Source organism: Protopterus annectens, chromosome 4.part0, assembly GCF_019279795.1.
Source record: "Protopterus annectens isolate FY-2018-M chromosome 4.part0, PAN1.0, whole genome shotgun sequence".
Classification (NCBI taxonomy): domain Eukaryota; kingdom Metazoa; phylum Chordata; order Ceratodontiformes; family Protopteridae; genus Protopterus; species Protopterus annectens.
In genome coordinates this window covers 591,381,203-591,404,140 of record NC_056733.1, presented here as the reverse complement: position 1 = coordinate 591,404,140, position 22,938 = coordinate 591,381,203, and the positions used below count along the sequence as shown (strand labels likewise).

Here is a 22,938-nt window from a genome sequence, read left to right as displayed (position 1 = left end):
GGATACTATTTTTTATTTTTCTTCTACAAGGTTTACAGATATGTGAATTTAATTTAAAACTTTTATTTCAAATTTTACAGCACAAACACTGATAGACATTTGCTAAACAAAACAATACAGCCTCACAATGAAAACAGAATTAACAGTAAACTTCTCTGCCACTGAAACTCACATTCATTGAAATGGCACTGAAACCCCATTCAAAGAAAATGCATCTGGCCAGTTGCAGATTAAGTTTACCTTTGGGTTGTTTTCTAACCACAGGCTCCTTGCACAAACTTTTAAGACTATGCATACATGCATGTGTTCTTTGATTCACCTTCCTGATTGTATTAAATTATACTCCTTGTATAATACAGTGTATGAACCAATAATGACAAACTGCCCATTTCTGAACATTTCAAACATAAAACGCCACTCAAACATCTGTCATTACAATTCACAAATATCAGTCAATATGCACAATCTCTGCAGAAGCAAAAGTCATCTGAATAATTCCACAATAAAGAGATCTGTAACCAATAAATATGTTGCTACTAGCAAACAGCTTTATATTTCAGTGTTTCAACTAGAAATTTAGTGCATGCTGCCTTTGAAGAATAAATTTCCTATGTTACATTAAAAGAAAAGAAGCTGGTAATATCGCAATAAGTAATGGATGGCAAACCGACAACAGGTTCATAGTTACAAGGCATCTCATCCAAAGGAGTAGACACTCAGAACTGCAACATCCTACCCCCTTTAGAACACAATATCAGCAACCCCTCTACATGGTGTGGGAGTAGAACCCACAGCCTTCTGCATCAAAAGCAAGTACGCTACCTGTTGTGCTACTAACACTGCTTTCAAATTCTATAGCACACAGTGACAAAACCATTTGCTAAGCAAAACAACTGCACATTGTAAACAGACTTAGCATGAACAGCAGTAAACTTCTCTTCCCTTGAAGCTCACAATTCCTTGAAAATGCACCAAAACTCATAGTCTGGTATTTGGTGTAGAGGATTCAGGCTATTGTCTCTTGTAACTAGGGTACAGGGTTTAAGCCTGGTTAAATTAACTAACCCGTTGATCTCAAATACTCAGTTGCACTCCTTGAAGCTGACTGTAAATTAGCTAACTTGCCAGCTCTAACTAGGACATTTCACACATGCACACTTACTTACACACACACATACCTAACAGCAGAAGATGTAGGAAAAGGACCTTACAAAGAAGCAGGAATATCCATGCTCAGACATGAAAAAGAAGAAGCAAGGGTGTACTGATGCAAGCAACAGTAGGTACGTTCAGAAGCATGAAAATATTTAAAACTTATATGCAGAGGGAGTTTCTTAAAACAGACCTCTTATAAAAAAGAATTGTATTTTTTTATTTTTAAATTAAAAAGTAAATGTTATGGCAGACCCTCTGGCCAGCAGGACCATCCCAGCCAGTGGGGCCCTAGGTGACTTATTTGGTCATCTAGTGCTGGATCTGGCTCTGGATCTATTTATATATGTGGACATCCCACTCACAATCGAGCATCATGTCTCCACATATGTCTGAAAATCCTTACATCTTGCCTGGTTAACCAAGAAAAGTATTTTGTCTAGATCCAAAAATGTAACTTCACCACTACATTTCACCACTACATTTCTCCCTTATTAGACCAATCACTAAATACAGTGCTCTTTTCTGTATGTACAAATGAAAGCATGTGCCCTAACTTGAAAGACACCAGACTTCAAACTAAGAAAATCAAGTTTTTGAGTAACTGTGTCCAACAAATCAGCATGTCTCTCATTGCAGTTTGTAGCTTACCATCTGCTCCTAGGGGACCTATGTCTCTCTCTTTTCCTGTACAGAACCAATGACTTTTCAAACTCCCCCACAAGGGACCTTAACCTACACTAACAAACAAACAAGAACCACTGGCAGGATAGGTTCCTTACTGTGATGATAGGAGATACTGCCAGCCATGTCAGGAGAAATAGGGCAGTGGATTTGTGACATATGTCAGAATGGGTTCACTCTATAATTTCGAGATACTAAAACCAAGAATTTCAGTATTTCGAAATTATAATACCGAAAACCCGGAATCCCGAAGCAGCAGAAACGGGAAATTCAAAGTCTTGAAGTACGGAGACTTTGAATTAGCGCTTCTGTTGTTTTAGAGAGTGAGTGGTGTGGTGTTTGTTTGTGTATGTGTGTGTGCTGTTTGGGATGTAAGTGCATTAGTGTGTGTGCCAGGGAGTGTAAAATGTGTGTGTGTGTGACTTGCACTTGTGTGGCTGGTTGTGCGATCTCGGAGTTAGAATATATAAGAAGGGGGGTGTGGGGGCACAGCCCCCCACATGGGGGGTGCAGGGGGACTTGCCCCCCTGCATATACATAGTTTAAGTTAGTGTGTGTGGTTGTGAGGGGATGTTATGTGTTTTTGTAGTGTAGGTGCGTGTTTGAATTTCGCGTTTTTTTATTTTTGGGATTCTGGGTTTTTGGTATTATAATTTCGAAATACTGAAATTCATGATTTTAGTGTTTTGAAATTATATAGTGAACCCGTCAGAACAGCTAACTGGAATCTTGTAAATAATTATATGTTATTTGTATATCAAACTGATTTCTACAGATGCTTGTGCTGAAAATGTATTTGTGAGGTTTGCTTGTTTTAAAATAAATGAACAGTGTGCCCTGCTGGAAGGAAAATAGATGTACATGCATAACTGTAACTGTTTAAATGTATACATTGTAACAGCATATACTGGAAGTGAAGAAGTTAAGCTTAATCCACCGGACTTTGCAAAATATTCTTGAAATTAAATTAACTTATGAGTTAAGCAATAAATATGTTATCCCACAGTTTTGAAGGGAGCCAGCGATACAATGTCTGTGCTAGAGAATAGGTTGCCGCTCCTATAGGAAGACTGAAATGGTTTTATGACTTCCAGCAACTGCATCACATCGAGCAAAACTCTACTTGTGTATATTGTAGCACATAGGTGCTAAACCCTTCTAGAGTCTAGTGATGGGGGATAAAGCGGGAAACAGAGTCAGATGACCAGATATATGTGATGTCATCCTGTATAGAAATAATGTTTTAATATTAGAGGAGACTGAAGTCTCAGCAGCATTCTGTATTCCGTCCTGGATCTGACAACAAGGACCACTTACCCACATCATCTTTCCTTGCTCTACTCAGTAAGTAACAACAGCAATTCTGTAGATCAGTTAGGAATAGATAGTGAGATTAGCTAAATACTGTTTTTCTATGACTGTGTGAAACTTTCCATCGGTGTTATTTGTACTATTCTCTGGGACTGAAACTCTGGTGTTTACTGTAAATAGATATTTAGTACTTTCATGTTCTTTTATTATTTATTATTAAACATATTTAAATTCATTGTGCTGGTCCTTTCTAGAAAATATTTAAGTTTTGAGAGTATTTGCATATATTTATTTGGTGACAACTCTGGCCACTCCTGAAAGCCTGGCTATTTTTGTTTTACTTGGATCGCTTGTCTGTGTACTTAATAAAGGATTTTTGACTGGAAACAGACTGCCTGCCTTGCTTGGATTACTTTCGAATACTTAGTAATGCTGTAGAATTATATATATTTTCTATTATTACTTTTTGACTTGATGAGTTTACGTTCGCTCGCTACTTCTACTACTATTGTTTAATCTGATTAATATACAGTGATTAACTAGAAATATATGGACTGAAAATCTTCCACACGGAGAAGTTTCTTACACTGTTTTGTTTTTACACCCACTACACTTTAGTGGGTTGTTTTGAGACTTCGGGGATACCATGGAGATTACTTGTTTTTTAAACAGTATAATGCTGACCAAGGGCTCTGGGTACCCACTTACTCCATAGTAAAACTGTAACTGCTGTTTCTAAATTGGCTGATATCGATTATATAAACTATGAATAAGTCAAGAAATGTTTACTTGACTTTAAGTTAACACCTGAAACTTACATAAAAAAGTTTTGTGAACATAGATGCAAGGTAAATGAAAGTATGTACAATTATAGTGCTAAGTTAAGCACTTATTTTCATGGGTAGGTGAGTGGCTGTCAGGTCACTATTTGTGAAGGGATGGCAGACCTTTTAGTAAGGGAACAAGCCCTTAGCACTTTGCCTGAAGCCATGAGAATCTGGTTGGGAGACAGAGTGAAACTCTACAGATAAGCTGAGGGAAAAGGGGAATCTCTACTTATCATGCAGGGCATCACTGCACAGGAAAGGGATACTCAGTGCTGTACATGGATATAAAGGAACCCATGGTGGGCAGCATAAACTGCCCTAACAGCATCTGACAGTAATAGGGGAAGCCACTAGTTCAGGTACACAGCCAGGATCAGGGGTTAAACATTTTAAATATAAACAGTGGGGTCATGTAACATATAGATACCCACGCAGGCAAGGTTGGGAGCAAAAGGTGGCGGAACCAGCAAGTGGGAATAACAATATGCCAGTGGTAAGTTTTCTGGAGACAACAGGGCACCAAACTATCATCACAGCTTATATCCTATTTTAGTGGATGAAAAACAGGCCACTGCTAAGACAGAGAGACAGCCTCTGACATAACCACTGTGAAGTCTGCAGTAGTTAAAGAGGAGCAGTACTTGCTGGGGCAGTCCACTCCAGTCAGGGATTTAGGAGGGACCCCATTCCAAATGTCTTTGGCCTATGTTCACCTTGAGCGGGCGGGTGGAAAAGGAAGCAAGCAAGTAAGTGTATAAGAACAGATCCATGCAGACATCCTGATAGGGAATGATTATGATAATACAGTACCTGGTGTGCATGCAATTATATGCACTCAGGCTTGGAGACAAGCATTTGGATCTGGTAGCCTGGTGGAGACCTAGACAGACACCACACCTGAAGTTAGGGCTGGTGGTGTGGCTTTTTCATGGAGGGAGCTACCCTGTAGCAGGTAAGTCTGAAGGTGAGCCACAGCCGCTGGTAGGTATTCATGTCCCCTTGGACAGAGTGACTGCAAGAGCAGAGGTGAGTGGTAGTACCCAGGCTGAGAGTGAGGCACCGCTGTCAGAAGATACCAGACTTCCTATGGAAGGGGAGCTGGGAAGAGTCACAAAATTACAGCTGAGACAGGCTCAGTTCTCAGACCCTACACTAAGAGGCTTGAGGGAGGCACTTAGGGAGATGACTAATTCTCAAAGAAAAGGGAAGTCTGTATATTGGAACAAAGGGTTACTGTACAGAGAGTGGACCCCTGAGGGAGGGTTAGAGGGTGAGGTAATACAGCAGTCGGTAGTGCCTAGAGCCTACCGTCTGGCACTTTTAGCTTTAACCCATGACATTCCTTTTGCTCATCATATGGGCATAAAGTGTATCAAGAGATGTATCATGCAGAACTTTTATTGGCCTGGGATTGGAAGGGATATAACAGGGTACTGCAGGACTTGTGAGCAGTGCCAAAAGTAGGCAAGGCAGGAAACAAGGTCAAAGCTCCTTTGATGCCTTTGCCTGTGATTGAGAAGCCATTTCAGATGTTAGCTATGGATATTGTGGGGCCTCTGAATATCCCAAGCTCCACAGGGAATAAGTATATCCTAGTGGTGGTAGATTATGCTACTAGATACCCTGAGGCAGTGGCATTGTCCTCCATTGAAGCAGAAAATGTGGAGCTTTGTTAGAGATTTTCAGCAGGGTAGGTTTCCTGAGAGAAAGACTGACTGACAGAGGTACCAATTTCACATCAAACCTGCTGGCTTGTCTGTGGAAGCACTGTGGGGTGAAGCACTTAAAGACCACCCCCTACCATCCCCAGACTAATGGTCTTGTGGAGAGGTTAAATTCTACATTAAAGACCATGCTATGGGCATATGCAGACCAGGTTAAGAGAGAGTGGGACAAATATATGCCCCATTTGCTGTTTGCTTACAGAGAGGTATGCCAGCAATCCACAGGTTTTTCACCCTTTGAGTTGCTGTACGGGCACAGGGTGAGGGGACTTTTAGATTTGATTTGTGATGAATGGGTGGGTGAGTGTGAATCTCATAAGGAGTTTGTTGTGGCATATGTCCTAAACCTCAGGACAAGGCTCAGGGAGCTCATAGGCTTGACCCAGGAGAACCTGGCAGGAGCCCAACAGCAGAAAAAGGTCTGGTATGGCAGGAATGCTTAAACTAGAGAGTATGTTCTGGGGCAGCAGGTTATGGCTCTCATATCTATCAGACACAATAAGCTGCAGACAGCTTGGGAAGAACACTTCAAAGTGGAAAAGAAGGTCATTGATATTAACTACATGGTAGAACTATCTGGCAGGAGGCAAGGGCACAAACTGTACCATGTTAACATGATGAAACCTTACCATAATAGGGAGGCCCTGGTGCTAAGTATTTGCAGTAGGAGGCAGGAGGAGTTTGAGGGAGATCTATGGCTACAGTGAGTCAGCCAGCAAAATGCCAAGTTATTATGGTCGAGCCTAGGGTTGCGGGCATATGATATGACAGTGCAGCATGTAGTAGGGTCAGCAATGCCAAGGCAGATGAGATCTCAAGACAGGGATATGGAATAATGTATTCCCAGATAGGCTCATTCTGCTCAAGCAATGTTTATCAGGGGGCACTTGAAAAACTAGCTTAATCAAAGGTGGGAGAGGTGTGATAATAGGAGGTACTGCCAGCCATGCCAGGAGAAATAGGGCAGTGGATTTGTAACATATGCCAGCACACCCAGCTGGAATTCTGTAAATAATTATATGCCATTTGCATATCAAACCGATTTGTACAGATACTTGTACAGAAAATGTATTTGTGAGGTTTGCTTGTGTTAAAATGTACGAACACAGTGTGCCCTGCTGGAAGGAAAAGAGATGTACATGCATTATTCTAAATGTTTAAATGTATGCACTTTAACAGCATATACTAGAAGTGAAGAGGTTAAGCTTAATCCACCTGACTTTGCAAAATATTCTTGAAATTAAAATACTTTATGGGTTACGCAATAAAGATGTTATCCCACAGTTTTGAAGGGAGCCAGAAATGCAATGTCTGTGCTAGAAAATGGGTTGCAGCTCCTGTAAGAAGAGTGAAATGGTTTTAGGACTTCTAGCAGCAACACCACATCTGGGCAAAGTGCTATCTGTATGTATTGTAGCACATAGGTGCTAAACCCTGGTAACTTCTAGTGATGGGGATAATGCAGGGAAACAGTCAGATGACCAGATGTATGTGATGTCATTCTGTACAGAAATAATGATTTGATATTACAGGAAACTGAAGCTTCAGCAGCATTCTTTATTACATCTTGGATGTGGCAACAAGGACCACTCACCCATGTCATCTTACCTTGCTCTATTCAGTAAGGAAGAACAGTAATTCTCTAGATCATTTAGGAATAGACAGTGAGACTAGCTAAATACTGTTTTTCTATAACTAAGTGAAACTTTCCATCGGTGTTCTTTTTAATATTCTCTGTGACTGAAACTCTGGCGTTTAGTGTAAATATATATTTAGCATTTTCATGTTCTTTTATTATTAAATATGTTTAAAGTTTTCATTGTGGCTTGTCCTTTATAGAAAATATTTAAGCTCTGAGAGTATCTGCATATATTTATTTGGTGTTAACTCTGGCCACTCCTGATAGCCTGGCTGTTTGGTGAACATTACCATTTGTATTAATATTAACTTCACTCAGTATAATTGGGTACCCTTTTAAGAGCCTTATAGTAACTGACTGGTGGCAGTGAAACTACTTTATAGTCTGGGCAAAGTTGGTAGAACGGGTAGTCTCTGCTAGCCTTTCCAGGTGTGTGTGTGTGTGTGTGTGTGTGTGTGTGTGTGTGTGTGTGTGTGTGTGTGTGTATGAAAACTAAATCTCAAAGAGTGTGTATGCCAGCTACTTTGGGCAGGGACACAAAGCACTGGTTTCACATTGCCAGAGGGGAACTTTACTGGGGACATGGATGGAGATAGCTAGAGACACTCAGACCCCAGGCTGAGTGTGCACCCTGTGTGCTCTTAAGGTAATTTGTTGTTGGTCTGCATTTGGAAATACTGAGTGTATCCAATTGTATTCCAAGTGACCGTCCCTCTCCAGTGTCAGTGATGAGGATTCAGGCTCCTTGATTAATGGCCCAGAGTGGGGACCACCACAGTTACTGAATGCATTCTTAGACTGTGGAATAAACTATAAATTTAGGAAAAGCAAAGCACTACATTGGCTGTTTTCAAGAAAAATCTTGATGAATGGATGAGTAGCCTCAGATTCATACCGGGTTGTCAGGGGTGGCTCTCCCTAAAGAGGGGGATGAACACACCCAAGTGTGTAAAGAAGCAGAAGACTGACTTATGGATAGATATTTATAGTCCATGTAAGTGCTTTTTTAGCACTAAGTATGTTCTTATACTATTCTTCAGTGCTTCTCTTCCCTGCTTTCTTTATTACTGTCTGCCAACTATCAATTTCTTTACATTCTAACTTTTAGCTCCTCTGTATGCCTTCTTTCACTCACTATGACCCTATTAATTCTTCATAAGATCTTTTTCCTAGTTATCTTAGCCTTTTCTCTATCACACAACCTTCACTCCCTTCTCTCCTTCAACAATTCCCTGACTCTTTCATGCATATAAACCTAACACCCAATGGTCTATTTTCCTGCAGCCCTCTCCTTCTCACTATGTCCTACACATTTCTACCCACTATGGCTCCACTTCCATCCAACTCTCAACAATCCAGTCACACTTCTCTCACTGCCTACCATCTAACATTTCCACTCATGTACTCATTCCCAGCTCATATCTCATTCTTGGTACCAATATAGTCTACATTTGGTAATAATCATACGTAATATTATTATTTTGCACCATCTCAAACCTTCCCACACCTTCTTAAAATCTATTTCTAAATTTTTCCTCCTTGTCTAAACACTTGTATGTGGACCTGAAAAAAAAAGAACATAATTGAGGACCTAGTATTCATAATGTTATCCATCCATGCCTCCCAACCTCTTATCACAATAATTCTGGACAAAACCAACTGGGGAACAAAGACCCCAGTGTAGTGATAATTTTGAATACTGCTCTTAAAGACACAGAAAACTGATAATAGGTTATTAGCATTAGCATGCATTTTCTGAAGAATATGAAGTTTGAAACTCATTTGCCATTATTTAGTGACTTCAATCCTCAAATAAACCACAAATTTTATAATGAATAGACCCTAAATATGAGAAAAAAATGTGGTAATTTTCCCCAATTCTGGACAGATGAGTGGTATTATTCCTCCCAAATGTAATAGTCAGCACATAAACATATACTTATTAACAATCTGACAAAACTTCAAAAGGACTATTTCAATTGCTGTAGGAACTTGTAATTGTACTAATAACCTTAATGCCCTGTTATGGACACAGTTTCTGAAACATGACAAACTATAATTCTCCCTTTCCCCACTTATCAATCCATTCATTTTGGCTTTTCATGACAACTGACTAAGCAATAACTTGGGGATAGAATACTGAGCCTAATTAAAATGGTATCTTGATGTTACCTTTTCAAACCAAACAGTAATCTGATAGAAATTCAAACAACACTCAAATGAAAACCGACACAAACTGCTAGTGATAAAAATTAAACATTGTAGGTGCTACATCCTTCCCCTTCATATCTGGGCATCTTTAACAGACTCCTGAATATGCCAGCCAAATGGATAAGTAAGCAGTGTCATTTTCTTAAGTGAATTACACCATGACTGGTTAATTCAAATCAATCTGCTTTCTGTGTAGCCCTTACCAAGCTTACCCATTCCACAAGAAACTCTGTCTCAGACACTCTTGTAGATGGTGTTTTTACCAACAGTCCAGACAGATGCAAGAATCTGAAGATCCTACCAAATACCTTTGATGATCACTGTCCTGTATTCTCCAATTGATCTTTTAAACACTTCAGTACCCTTGGCATAATAAAACACTGCTCACCTCCTCAAGCAAAGAGATCACGCTATTTAATTAAGTGATCAATTTAGAATGGGGCTACCTTTATACTACTAACAAAATCGATAAACCCACTTGCTTTCTCATTCAAAATTCAGTCTACCCAATTAAACAACACAGACTTCAGAGGAAATACTTGACCTTGGCCTACACAGCAACTAAAGCAACAACTCAAGTAGTGTGGCAATGCATGGAACCTAAGGACATCTTCCAAATCTCCTGCCATCCAATAACATCTATGTAGCCAAATGGTTAGAGTGACAGCCTTATGTGCAGTAGGTGCAGGGTTTGAATACACAAAAGGGTTATGAATTGGCCACCACGTTGCCTCCGTTGTACGGAAGGCTTTGTACATGGCCCACCTCATAAGTAAGGGTATTTCATCCAGGAACAAGGAGGTCATAACATCCCTGTACTCCTCCCTTATCAGACGCATTATCGAGTACAATGCCCCTTTGGCATGTACCTTGACAAGCACATGCAGCAGCTGGAGAGACCACAGAGGTTCCTGACCAGGAAAGTTCAGGGTCTCAAACACCTGTCCTATATAGATAGGCTAAAAGCCATGTCCCTCTACTCACTGTCCTTCTACTCAGTCTCATACAGACTGCTCAGAGGTGACTTGCGTCTGCCATACAAGGCCATCTCAGACACAGCCTTGATGGAGTTGCTGCATATCCATAAATCAAAATCCACTCAAGTAACCCACAAGCAAGGCCTCAGCCTGGTCTGTGATATTAATAGAACTTGTTGGCAGGACAGATTTGCATCCCAGAGACTGCCCCATCTGTGAAATAGACTCCCTCTCCATGTTAAGTAGAGTGCCTCTTTAGCCTTGTTTAAGAGGAAACTGGACGACTGGATGGGAAACAGAAAATACACCCCTGGGATAAGAAAGTCTTCTTTAGGCTATAAAATACCTATGCAAATAATTCCCTAACCTCACATACTGAGTTCTGAATACTACCATATACAGTTACACATTCAAAGGACTGTTGTAGTAAAACTGCCCTGCCCCTCCTACTGACTTACATCCTCCAAGTTCCATCTGCCATCTTCAAACCACTGCCTGCTATGCCCAACATTTATATTAATTTGTATGTATTCCCACAGTTCACACTCTATAAAACTAAGAGGGAATTCCCCTCACACCAACAATATTCTACATACTAAATTCATTCTTTTATCTGCAAACAATGTACATACAGTGAATATTTAGCAATTGAAATTGAGACAAGTTGTATTCTTTTTGACTTGGTAATTAACAACAATGCTTTTATGTTTAACAATATGATATACCCTCAGGCTGCAGGAACAGCAATGGTTACACCTGTTGTGAATCTATATGCCAATATAACACTGTCTATTTGGGAGGAAAATAATATCTATAATTTACATATTCTGTAGTTCACTAACATTTTAGAATTGGAATGGCATAACAGTTAAGGTGTTTAACTTATAAGCACAGAGTACAAGGTTTGATGCTTACCTTTAGGAAGCATGGCTAGGCTTAAAAAGACAGTCTGGGGTCCTTTGCCTAGTAACTGCCTAGGGGGTTGGAGATTGGCATAATGGTTAAGGTGTTTACCTCACACGCAACATATAGGGTTTGATTCCCACCTTTGAGGAAACTGGCTAGGCTTAAAATGTCCTGCAAGGGTAGCTAGCCTAGTACTTACCTATGAACCTATACACGGTTTGTGGGTGACGTCTTTTTGATCTGGAATGATACCGTAGAAAATCAGAATGCATCAGCATCAGTACTGACTAAGGTTTAAAGTAAAGCACTCTCAGCAAATTATTTATAAGACAGATGCTTATAACAAGAGTGTCATTCACAGAACAAATATCCCCTACATATATATTTAACAACATAATACAAGAGCAATTACTTATGGTAAATTGCCTTATTGCATCACATGTCTTCAATAATGGAACTGCTGCCACTGTACAATAATTTTTCCATCATGAGAACTGTCTAAATACTTTAGAACCTACTAAATAAGAGGCAGTACTGTCTAGGTTGAACAAGGGGAAACCTTATTTCTCAGAGAAAGTGGTGGAGCTACTAATACATCGTAATGGTAGAACTAATAACATCCTGGGATATGTAACTGTTCAGTTCTTACCAATAATGATATTACTAGATTCATTACTGAGAAACATGTTTTTGCATAAATACAAAAAAGCAAAGAATATGAAAATGAAGCTCTTTTGTAAGAATAAACTACAGGTAGTTAAAAACAACTCTTCACAAAAAAGTGGAACCCAACCAAGTTACAATTGATCTTTTTGTAGATATATAAGTGGGGCTACTGAATATAAACATCCACACACTGTCAATCTCTTTAACATTAAATTATCTACTTGTCACACTAAGGCAGTAGTATATCTGGCAACATGCTCCTTATTTAGAGCATTGTATACAAGTCAGACAGTTGTTTAAAGAACAGCACAGCATTGTTCAGACACAAGATGCAAGGTCTCACAAAATACTTTAGCTAAATAAATTTAATTAAATACTGAACATTAAATTAAGTTTACAGTACTTGCAATGGTTCACGAAAATCCAAGAGTTAGTTACTTAAACACTATTTTGGAAATGCATGGAAACAACTAGATTACACTAATTCGAGCTGATAAATGCTCAAGGTTAAATACATGTGCTAGCTTAGAACTCATCTTAAAATTTTAATAAACACATGTATAAAAATAGAATCTGAAGCGATACATTTATTACATTCTAACAGAATTTCAAGTGATTAATCTACTACATTTTATTCAATTGCACTTGCGTGTCTCCCTGTCGCTGTGTAACGTTTACCAAACAACACAACATGATTGGCTACTTTGTATCATGACATTATTACTATTTTCATGAATGCATGACCTCCAAGTTGAATGTTCACTGTTTGCTAAGGGTTAAATGATGGCTTTTAATATCTGATGAAGCACTGGACATGAAAGCTTATGTGTTTTTCTATTAGATTCTAATAAACTGTTCTGTGTGTCACCCTGTTTGTTTATCCTGCTGCTTTGTTGGATTTGACTAATGCAGAATAGATTACTTGCTTTGGGGCTCAGTTTCTGTGTTTTTTGAATAAAAAGAAGGCCACTGTCATTTATTACCCAGAACATCAGCAATATCCTAGCTTTGGATACCGAAACTCTAGAAATACTGTCTGATATCAAATCTACCTTCAAAATCACATTGCAATGTTTCTGCAACTTATTGTCAGACTGAGAACCATGAAAAGTTGCAGGAAAAGACAAGTGTAAAGAAACATTACAAAAGCATTAGCATTTTAAATTACATGAAACTGCTTTACTGTTACTTACGATATGCCTTCTACTTTTTTCATGAACAAATTCAGCTGCAGTTTTATTGAGCAGTTGACAGGAATGCCAGTCATCTGTAAGAAATAATTGATATTAATTTATAGACATTAAGAATAACAATGGACCTAAATATAAATCAAAATTGTTTACAACTGAAGTACAATTTTACCAGTAAATTATGAATTAATTTTGCATCTGCAAGGACTGCATTGTATTTGTCAAGTTATATTGCGCAGTGCCTTACAATGCTTTTAAGATAAATTTACTGCTGGAGCTAGAATAGACTTAATGGCAACCACCTCATTGTTGACTGTAAAATGGAGTTATCTAAAATAACTTAAAAAGCTTCCACGTACCTTTAAACTACTCAAAAATATGTTTAGGGTGAGCCTTAAGTAAACTGGCACCATAGGTGAAAAGTATCCATGGTGCCCCCTGCTACTCAACCCATCCTGGCCTACTCACATTATCCAGATTACTTTTTTCTTCCTTTTTCCTCACAGTTTGTTTTATTCCTCAGTTTCTTCCTGCATTTCACTCATTGATTCTTTCATTCATCCAACATTTTTTATCTATGGAGGACTGCACTCTGGGTACTGTGGAGGAAACTACATTAAACTGGGGGTCTGGAGACCAAGCCATGAGGTACTGAGATGCCCTGCATACCTCTCAAATTATTGGCACAAGAAATTTGTACAAAGTCTAAAATAATAGTGAGACAAAGGTCCAAAATAGGGACAGATTTTAAATGCTGCTCTTTATAAACTTAGAAGTTGCTAGAATAACAGATTTTGTGTTAGCATGCATTTTCTGAAGGATATGAAGTCTGAAACTCAATGTACATAATTATTTAGTAACTTCAATCTTCAGTGATTTTCCAGAAAACCACAAATTTTATGAGGAAAAGACCAAAAATATTATACAAAAAGTCTTACAAGCAGAAAAGCAGTACTGCAAAGGGACAGAAATGGTACACCCTGCAGCAAAAGATGCCATCACAGCTCTAATATTACCATTGTCATGTCTATGATGGTGCTTATTGTCTTTCTCTGAACATTCCAAACAATACAAAATCATCACACATTCATGACCTGATGCTTGAAAAAAGCATAAGCAGCCTCTGGTGTGAAAGCAAACTTGTTATATATTACTGGTTTAAAAGTTGCATTAAAGGGTTATCCCACATGTGTTAACTTAGTCAACTACTGGCATCCACTGGTAGAACTCTTCCAACCAGTCTCTCACTGGCCCATAATACTTATATTCTGACTGGTTCTTACTCTCCAAACCTCTTACCCCAGTTGCTCAGAAGATTACCCAGCTCCACCATCCACCAATGCTGGTCAGTGCATTTTTAATTAACTCAAGCTCACAAGTTGATATTGATTCAATATGTTTTGCAATTTATTTGACCCTTCTGAATTGTTTATACTTTTTAGGTTCTCATGATGTTAAGTATGCATTTTTAATTGTAACACCCTCTGGTGATATCTGATATTACAGATAAAGGTTCTCACCTTAATTTAAATTCAATAAAAGGCAACAAGTTTGATCTTGCGCTAGTCTATATGAAACTGTTTTAAGGAATACATAATTAAGAAGATAAGTGTTAGGATTAAATTAAGGAACAGCAGGGAAGATCAATGTACTTGGTACAATGGGAAGAAATGGATTCTGAGGCAATTCATAGTGGGTTTGAATGAAAGAAAGACATGACTGGAGAATAAGCATTCTTCTGCCAGTGTATAACAAAAAAATGTGATATTCACAACTATGCACAGTATGGAGGTATCAAACGCCTGTCATATTGTATGAAAAGACTGGAAATGTGACTAATACATGAATAAGCAGAGTAATATAAGAGATGTGTAGACTCAGATCAAGATACAGTACAAAAGACTTGATGTTTACAGTGAAACAGATCACAGAAAAGGAGCTGGGGATGAAGAAGAGTTGAACTGAGCATGCTTAGACAGGGAAAAAGCATATGACGTCTCAAGGAAGCCGATTTGCACAATCCTAAAATATCTGAACTTGTATAGTGTCTCTTACAGATATCTAAGAGGAGATCTTATTCAGGTGTATAGGGCATTTAGTGACAACTACCTCTGGGAATGTTTGGGGTTAACAAAAAGTACTAGAGAATCATCAGATAACCTGTGTAGAATATTCTATAGGAATGAGAAGTGTGATAATTGGTTCGCTGACAGAGTAGCTGATGCATTACATTAAAGCAAGTACTAGTTTAGATATTTTTAAGAAAAATCTGGATACTTATTACGGGAACAAGTGTTTTGCTATATTGGCAGGCTAGAAGGGCATTAATGCCTGTGCTTGAAATATCTGTATGTATGTAATCCTCTAATGGTTCAAAGTCCTTGACCCCTTCGTAGAATTAGTGGAGGCTATATAGAAGGACCCAAAGACAGAAGAACATACAGTGTTTGGAGTCAAAGACAGGCTCACAGAGGTAGTGTGCATCAGACTTCAACTCTGAGCCCACTGCTGTTCATACAAGGGCAAACACACCTCTGAACTGTCCAGATTTTCACAGAATGTCGAGATTTTTCCCTTCTATTTTTCATTTGCTCCTCATAAAATCTGTGTTTTACTGACAAATTAAGATTTAAGGCACTACATAATTTCAAATGTTGGAGTTTCAGACTTCACAATCTTTAGAAAATGCACGCTAATGTTAAACCTTTTATTTTAGTAGCCTCCTAAGTTTATAACAGCAATAATGAAAATCGGACCCAGATTTTGGAACTTTGACCCTTGTTATTTTTGATATTGTCCAGACTTCTTGGGCTAAGAGGTGAAAAGGTATGGGGAAATCCACAATGCTGCTGTAAACAGAAGACGTGGAATTACTGCCAAACACTGAAGTGGAACTTCAGCAAATCAGTGTAGAGTGGAATGCATAAAAAAAAAAAAAAACTTTGCTAGAATCTCCCTCTGTTCTGCTTAACTGTAACAAAAACAAATTATGCTTGCTTCCTGCCTTTCCTGTAACCAGTCTAGTCCAGTTACAGATTTGCTGCATCCAGGACTGTTTGAAAACTTCTGAGCCCCCCAAGCCTGTCTGTGTTGGAGGGAAGCCTGCTAGCTTATCAGTGGGAGTGGTAAGCACTAGGTAACCTATCTACAACACAAGGAGTGGTTTCTGGCCCAGAAATTGTAGTTATTGGCAGTTTGCGCAATTTTTCCATCTCTCTTAACATTCTGATTTAAAAGCCCGCATTTGCACTTGTTTCTTTCCTGTAACTAGTCTAGTTCAGATACAGATTCTTAGTTTTAGCACTTGAATTTACTTATTCGTGCTCAGCACTTGTTCAGAACTTGTTTTAAGCACTAAATAAGCTACAAATTACTGCAGTACTCAACCTTCCTCATTGCCTAGAGGAAAACAGTTTTTTTTTTTTATACTTACTTTCTTCACTTGCTTAGAGGAAAAACAGCTTTTATACTCACTTTCCTCACTTGTCTAGAGGAAAATATTTTTTTTATTCAGGTATATCCAAGGGTCAGCTCCCAGTGTTCTCTCCTGTCTATCTGATGAATCTGGGCATCTTGGGGCAATGTAGCAATTGCCTCATGTATACAGACAACCCTCTCCTCCTACCACCCAACACTACAACCTGTGAGAGATGCACTTATCTAGCCAAACTGGAGGTAAAGCTCTCTTCAACCAAGACTGAACTTGACAGTCAAGAGGAGAAGGTAAACACTGGCACCACACCACACTCATCACATAGTCCCACTCAACCTACACCACCAAAATCCACACATAGAAATACAAAAACATTCGCGGAGGCTCTCAATAATAATCTGCTCAAGCAACAGAGACATCCAAAGCAGAAACGCAAGCAACTTCCACCCCCCCAGCACAACCCAAATTGCACATGGGCCACAAACTCAGTGTGCCACTCAACCACAGCCCATAAGGCAAAGCAAAGTACCCAACACACTAGTCATAGGTGACTCTATAGTCAGGCACACTGATGTCCCACTCACCAGACTAAACAAGGAGAAGGTTACTGTCAGCTGCCTGTTGGGTGCCAGGATCCGCCACATATCCCACGCACTCAGGTTACTCCACAACAAGTACAAATATGACTCTGTCTTTGTCCATGTTGGTATGAATGACCTGAGATGTACCTCCCTGGAATAGATGAAAAGAGACATGGGACAGATCTCTGATCTTGTAGCCCAGGCAGGTATCACCCTAGCTGAGAATGATAACACAGTACAAGGACAAAATGATTGGCTTCAACAAATGGCTAAGCTTCTGGTGTCATTCTAAGGGGATCCAGTATCTGTCTGCCTGGGACGACATGGTCGACAGACCATGATGCTTTGCCAGAGATGGCCTGCACCTGTCACCTCTGGGATTCCGGATACTGGCTAAGGCTCTTGCCGCCCCTATAGTGCCTTTTTTTACGCAAGGTTCTAATGACAAATTCACCACCGTAAAAGGAACAGGCAAGCAAAAACTGGGGGTAATGCTACTCAATGCTAGAAGTCTAAATCTCAAAATGCACTCCCTCAAGGCACTCCTTAAAATGGAGAACATCAATATTTGTGCAGTGACTGAGACCTTGTTCAAGGCTCCAGAGAGCAGCCCTGCATTACCAGGAAATAACTCATACCACACTTTTTGGCCATCTAACCTGGACCGGAACACCAAAGGTGTGTCCATATTCATTAAGGATATCCACACCTCCAGGCTAGTTGCTCAGCATAATGCATCCAAGGTTATCCAAGTGCAACTAACTATGGGCAAAACTGCAATCCAAATTGTAGCTTGCTACAGATTCCCCACCATGCTCCAGGATTCCCACTTCCCTTTTCTTGATATACTGGAAAATATTAGGGTTCAACCAAACACCCTAATAATGGGCGATTTCAACTACCCTCAATGCTTCCTGGAATTCATAAATTCCAATGCCCTGGATCAACTTATCCACACTCCCCACCAGGGCAACAATATCCTAGACCTAGTCATTACCAACATGAGTGATTGGTGTTCCACACCTGAAGGCAACTCCTCATTGGTCAGATCATACCATAAGCTAATCACCCTAGATATCGACATCCTGCCCCCACCCCCCCATTAAGGAAACCATAGTAAAATATTTCTCCAAAGCTAACTTCATGCTTAAGACAGAAGTGACGAACTTCATGACACCCATGCAAATGGACAATACAGTTATGACTGCTAAATCCTACACAAATGCACTCTATAAGCACTTACACGACTGCATGGATCATGCTATCCCAAACAGAACCAAGATTATATCCTCCAAAAAAAGGAAGCCAATCTTGTGGTCCCCTGCCATAAACAATCTCTACAACAGAAGGAAGAAACTGTTGCAAAAGACAGTAACATCCCATAAGTGGAAGAGCTCCCTGGTCAGCCTCAGTAAGAAGGTGAGATCCCTTATAAGATCCTCCAAAGCCAGCTACAAAAACAAAATCACCACTGGTTCTAGGGACAACTACAAAGCACTCTATAGCTATATCAATAATCTCAATGGCAACACCCAGATCTGCTCAGAGTTACAGCACAACGGCATGAAAATTACAGAACCAACTGATATTGACAAAAGCCTGGCAGATAGGTTCAGTGATAACTTTACCGCCCTCTCACCCCCTAAAGGGGCCCATATCTATACAGGAAGAATGCAGAGTCCCTGTAATCACAACTACACAGGTAAAAGCTGCACTCTCTAAAGCCAAAAACACAGCATCCATGAGATTGGACAACATCCCAGCCTGCGTTTTTACACAAACTTCAGAATGAACTGACTCTCCACCTAACCACCATGTTCAATCATAGCCTCAAGTCAGGCTTTGTGCCCACTGAATAGTGCACAGCAACAGTTATCCCACTCCACAAAGGGAGAGCCACCACTGATCCCAGGAACTATCGCCCTATTAGCCTGATCTCTAAGGCCATGGAAAGTATCATCATGGAACTCAAAGACATTAGTAACCTTCAAACTCTGGACCCCACCAAGTTTGGGTTTGTGAAAGGCAGACCATGCCTCCTGAACCTGATCGACTTCTTTGAGGCAGTCACCAAAGCTGTAGACAAGGGTAAGGTGGTTCACACAGCCTATCTTGACCTCGCCAAGGCTTTCAACACCATAGATAAACTCACTAAACTAGGTATAAATCCTTACATCACAAGATGGGTTGCCAACTAGCTCACTGACAGAACCCACACTGTAAAAGTTGCAGACTCCAAATCTGACTTCAAACCAGTGACAAGTGGAGTACCACAGGATTCAGTTCTGGGATGTCTCCTGTTTGGTAACTACTTCTCTGAAGTAGAGGCTAACAAAGCAGGCCTTTGGCCAACGAAGTTCACAGATGACTGCAAACTAGGAGCCATAATCGAGCCCCCAAATGATGTGGACATCCTACAGAAGGGCCTCACGGAGGCAGATGCCTGGTGTCAGTGCCATGGCCTCAAGCTCAATGCCAAAAAGTGCATTGTCATCCCCTTTGGTAAAAACTCTGTACCCATAAACTACCACATAGGCGGCAGTCTACTTAATGCCAAATATGTGATAAGAGACTTTGGGCTCAGGTGGACAATAGTCTCTGCTTTGATAATCACATCACCACATTAGTTAGGAAATCTTTCTGTGTGGCACACCTCATCACAAAAGGGTTTTCTCATCCAGGAAAAAAGAAGTCATTTCTCCCCTCTACTTGACACTCATTAGACCCATTATAGAGTACAACGCCCCTTTTGAAATGTACCTCACAAGACATATGCAGCAGCTGAAAACGCCACAGAAGTACCTCAGAAAGAGGATTACTGGCCTCAAACAGATGCCCTACACTGACCGCCTCAAAAAACTCCAGCCTTACTTCGCAACATATCGCCTACTCCGAGGTGATCTCTGCCTAACATATAAAGCTATGTCAAATCCAGAGGTGCTGGACATGCTACACCTAAAGAAATCCCAATCCCCTCCGAGGTACACTCTCTAGGGACCTAAACCTTGTCACCACAATAAACAGGACATGCTGGAGGGATAGATTTCTGTCCCAGAGACTTCCCATACTCTGGAACAAACTACCCATCTATGTCAAACAAAGTTCCTCATTAGCACTCTTCAAGAAAAATCTTGATGAGTGGATGGGAAATAGGAAATATACCCCGGGGATCACTTCTGTGGCACTGCTCGACAGGGGCACAGGATAACTTTCTTGGGTGGCGTAAGCCAGGGAACCTTGTTGGCTAGGCTTACTTAGGCCCTTGGGCTGATAGCCTAGTACCTACCTATGAACTGAAATCATTTATGAGATGAAATTGAGTACAGACAAGACAATGGTCATAGCAGCACATGTTGGAAATCAGACTAAGATGAAAACAGAGACAGTAGGTAAAACAGTGGAGTAGTTTAGAACCTTCAAGTATCTCAGAGGTGCAGATGAGAAGAAGGGAAATCTGATCGAGAAGATCAAAGCTAGAATCAGAGGTGCTACAGCCAAATGGCACAAGCTATCAAGGGTATTGTATGACAGAAGAATGCCAAAGGAGCAGAAGAGATGGATGTATAAAACAGAAGTGTGACTGGTGCATCTCTATGACACAGAAACCTGAATAGCGAAAGCAGAGCAGCTGAAGACACTTCAGCTGATGGGGATGGGGTGCCTGAGATAATCAGTATTATACCCAGTGTGGAACAAAAAAATGAGGGCATCATACCGGAAGCCAAAGTAGCCCCAACTGCAAAGAAGATTAAGGAGGAGAACAGATTACAGTGCTTTGGTCACATATCCAGGAAGTCAAAAGGTGATTTGATAAAGCAGATTTGAGAGAGAGAGACAGAGAGAGAGATGGGACAAAGGCAGGAGAAAATGAGGATGACCTGCCAATAAATCTGTGGACTTGGTGAGAGAAGACCTGCAAAGGTGGGGCATTACTGTTGAAGAAGGTAAGAGAGTGGCACTGAATCAAGAAAGGTAATCACAATCCATCCACGATGTAAAAACAGGAAAATGGGCATTGCATGGTAAGTAATCTGAGCATGGCTTCTGCAGCGGTAATCATCTGCAGAAATAGTTTCCACAAAGTTCAAACAAGTGACAAACTTAAGCAAAGCAAGAAGGGAAAATCAACCACCCATGACAGAAAGACCTGCAGAGGTGCAAGAGAAAACCTGGCAGTAAGGCTGGACATAATGTCTAAGCTAGCATCTGCTGACAGTGTAGCATGTGCATATGCTGATTACAGTAGTTATTTATTTTTTATTTTATTTGCCATTTGTTAACCATGTTGAACTGGCGGGCAGGTGCCCTTTTTCAGCAGAAACCCGAGGAGAAAAGCTCCAATTACAGAACAGAAATTTTTACAATGAATAAAGTATTTTCACATACAATTTATACAGCATTTATATATTCATTACAGAGCAGGTACATACAGCAGACTAGATTACATTTTTACAGAATGTGGAGAAAAAAAAAGAAAAGAAAACATTCAACTATACAGATTAATCAAATGTGTACCCTATAGGCACAGGAAGTTTGTTTGTGTCATTCGGCTTTTCCCGGTTACGGGTTGCCACAGTGGAACTCTGGTCTGCTAATGGTTGGTAGTTGATTTTTACGTGCCGAGTTACCAGCCCTGACGCATAACCTTCAACAAAGGTGCATCCATTCACGCATGTCTCCATGCAGATGACACTCTGAGAATCGAACCGGACAGCGTCTTACTGTGAGGCGACAACACTACCGGAGCACCACCACCGCGGACCCTATAGGCACAGGAAGTATATAAAAAAAAAAATAAAACAATAAGGTGAAGATTGGAGTACAATGGATGGGCATGGCCATAAAGCGGGAGAGTTTAAAAATAATGCTAGGACTAGGTATCAGTGAGATAAAGTAGCAGAGGAAGGGGTGGGAAGAGACAGAGCAGTCAGGGATACTGAGAAAGAGGAGGGAGTGCAGCCAGGGTTCAAATAGGGTCTTTACAGGGACAGTTCCAGGAGTTAAGCAGATATTCCTTTACAGCGAGTTTGAAGTTGGATGAGTTTTGGATAGTTCTGATATAGAGGGGGAGGTGGTTTCAAGAGGAGCCAACTGAGTGGCTATATAGCATTTTTCCTATAGCTTTATTGGGTTTGGTGATTTGAAGGTGGTGTTGGTCAGAGATACAAAGTTCCTGGTATGGGACATAAGGAGAGATGATGGTTGCTGTGTGTCAAAAGAAGCTCTGGTAGAACCAGTTGATTGTGGCATTCTAACCAGTGGAGTTTTTGTAAGGAGAGGCAGTGATGTGAGCGACAGGGAAGGTTTGCGGCAAATCTAGCAATTTTGTTGCAGGTAAGCTCGAGATTGGTTGACAGATTTTTTTGAAGGTTAGTAAAAATTCAGGTAGTGTATAGTAGGGTAGGCAACAGGTATACTTGTGCTAGGCACAATTTAGTTTCTTGTGTTAAGAATTTTTTTATTTCTGTATAGTAATCCTAGTTTCTGGTGTGCCTTCTTCATGGAGTTATGGATGTGGATGTCGAATTTAAGTTCGTCGTCAATATAAACATCGAGGTTTTGTGTGAAATTCAACCATAATAGTAGTATTGTTTAAAGAAGAGACTGAGAAGGAGGATTTGAGGTGTTGGAGTGACT

General features: G+C 40.1%; 1 protein-coding gene across 3 annotated transcripts in view; it reads right to left on the bottom strand.

Annotated features, from left to right (window-relative positions):
* Positions 1–22,938, bottom strand: part of SCARB1 (scavenger receptor class B member 1) — a 1,184,693-nt gene that overhangs the window by 92,224 nt on the left and 1,069,531 nt on the right. For all 3 annotated transcript variants that reach the window (XM_044068528.1, XM_044068527.1, XM_044068529.1), the window contains exon 9: positions 13,291–13,364. In XM_044068528.1, the coding sequence (XP_043924463.1) occupies positions 13,291–13,364 (74 nt within the window). The remainder of the gene's footprint in view (positions 1–13,290; positions 13,365–22,938) is intronic.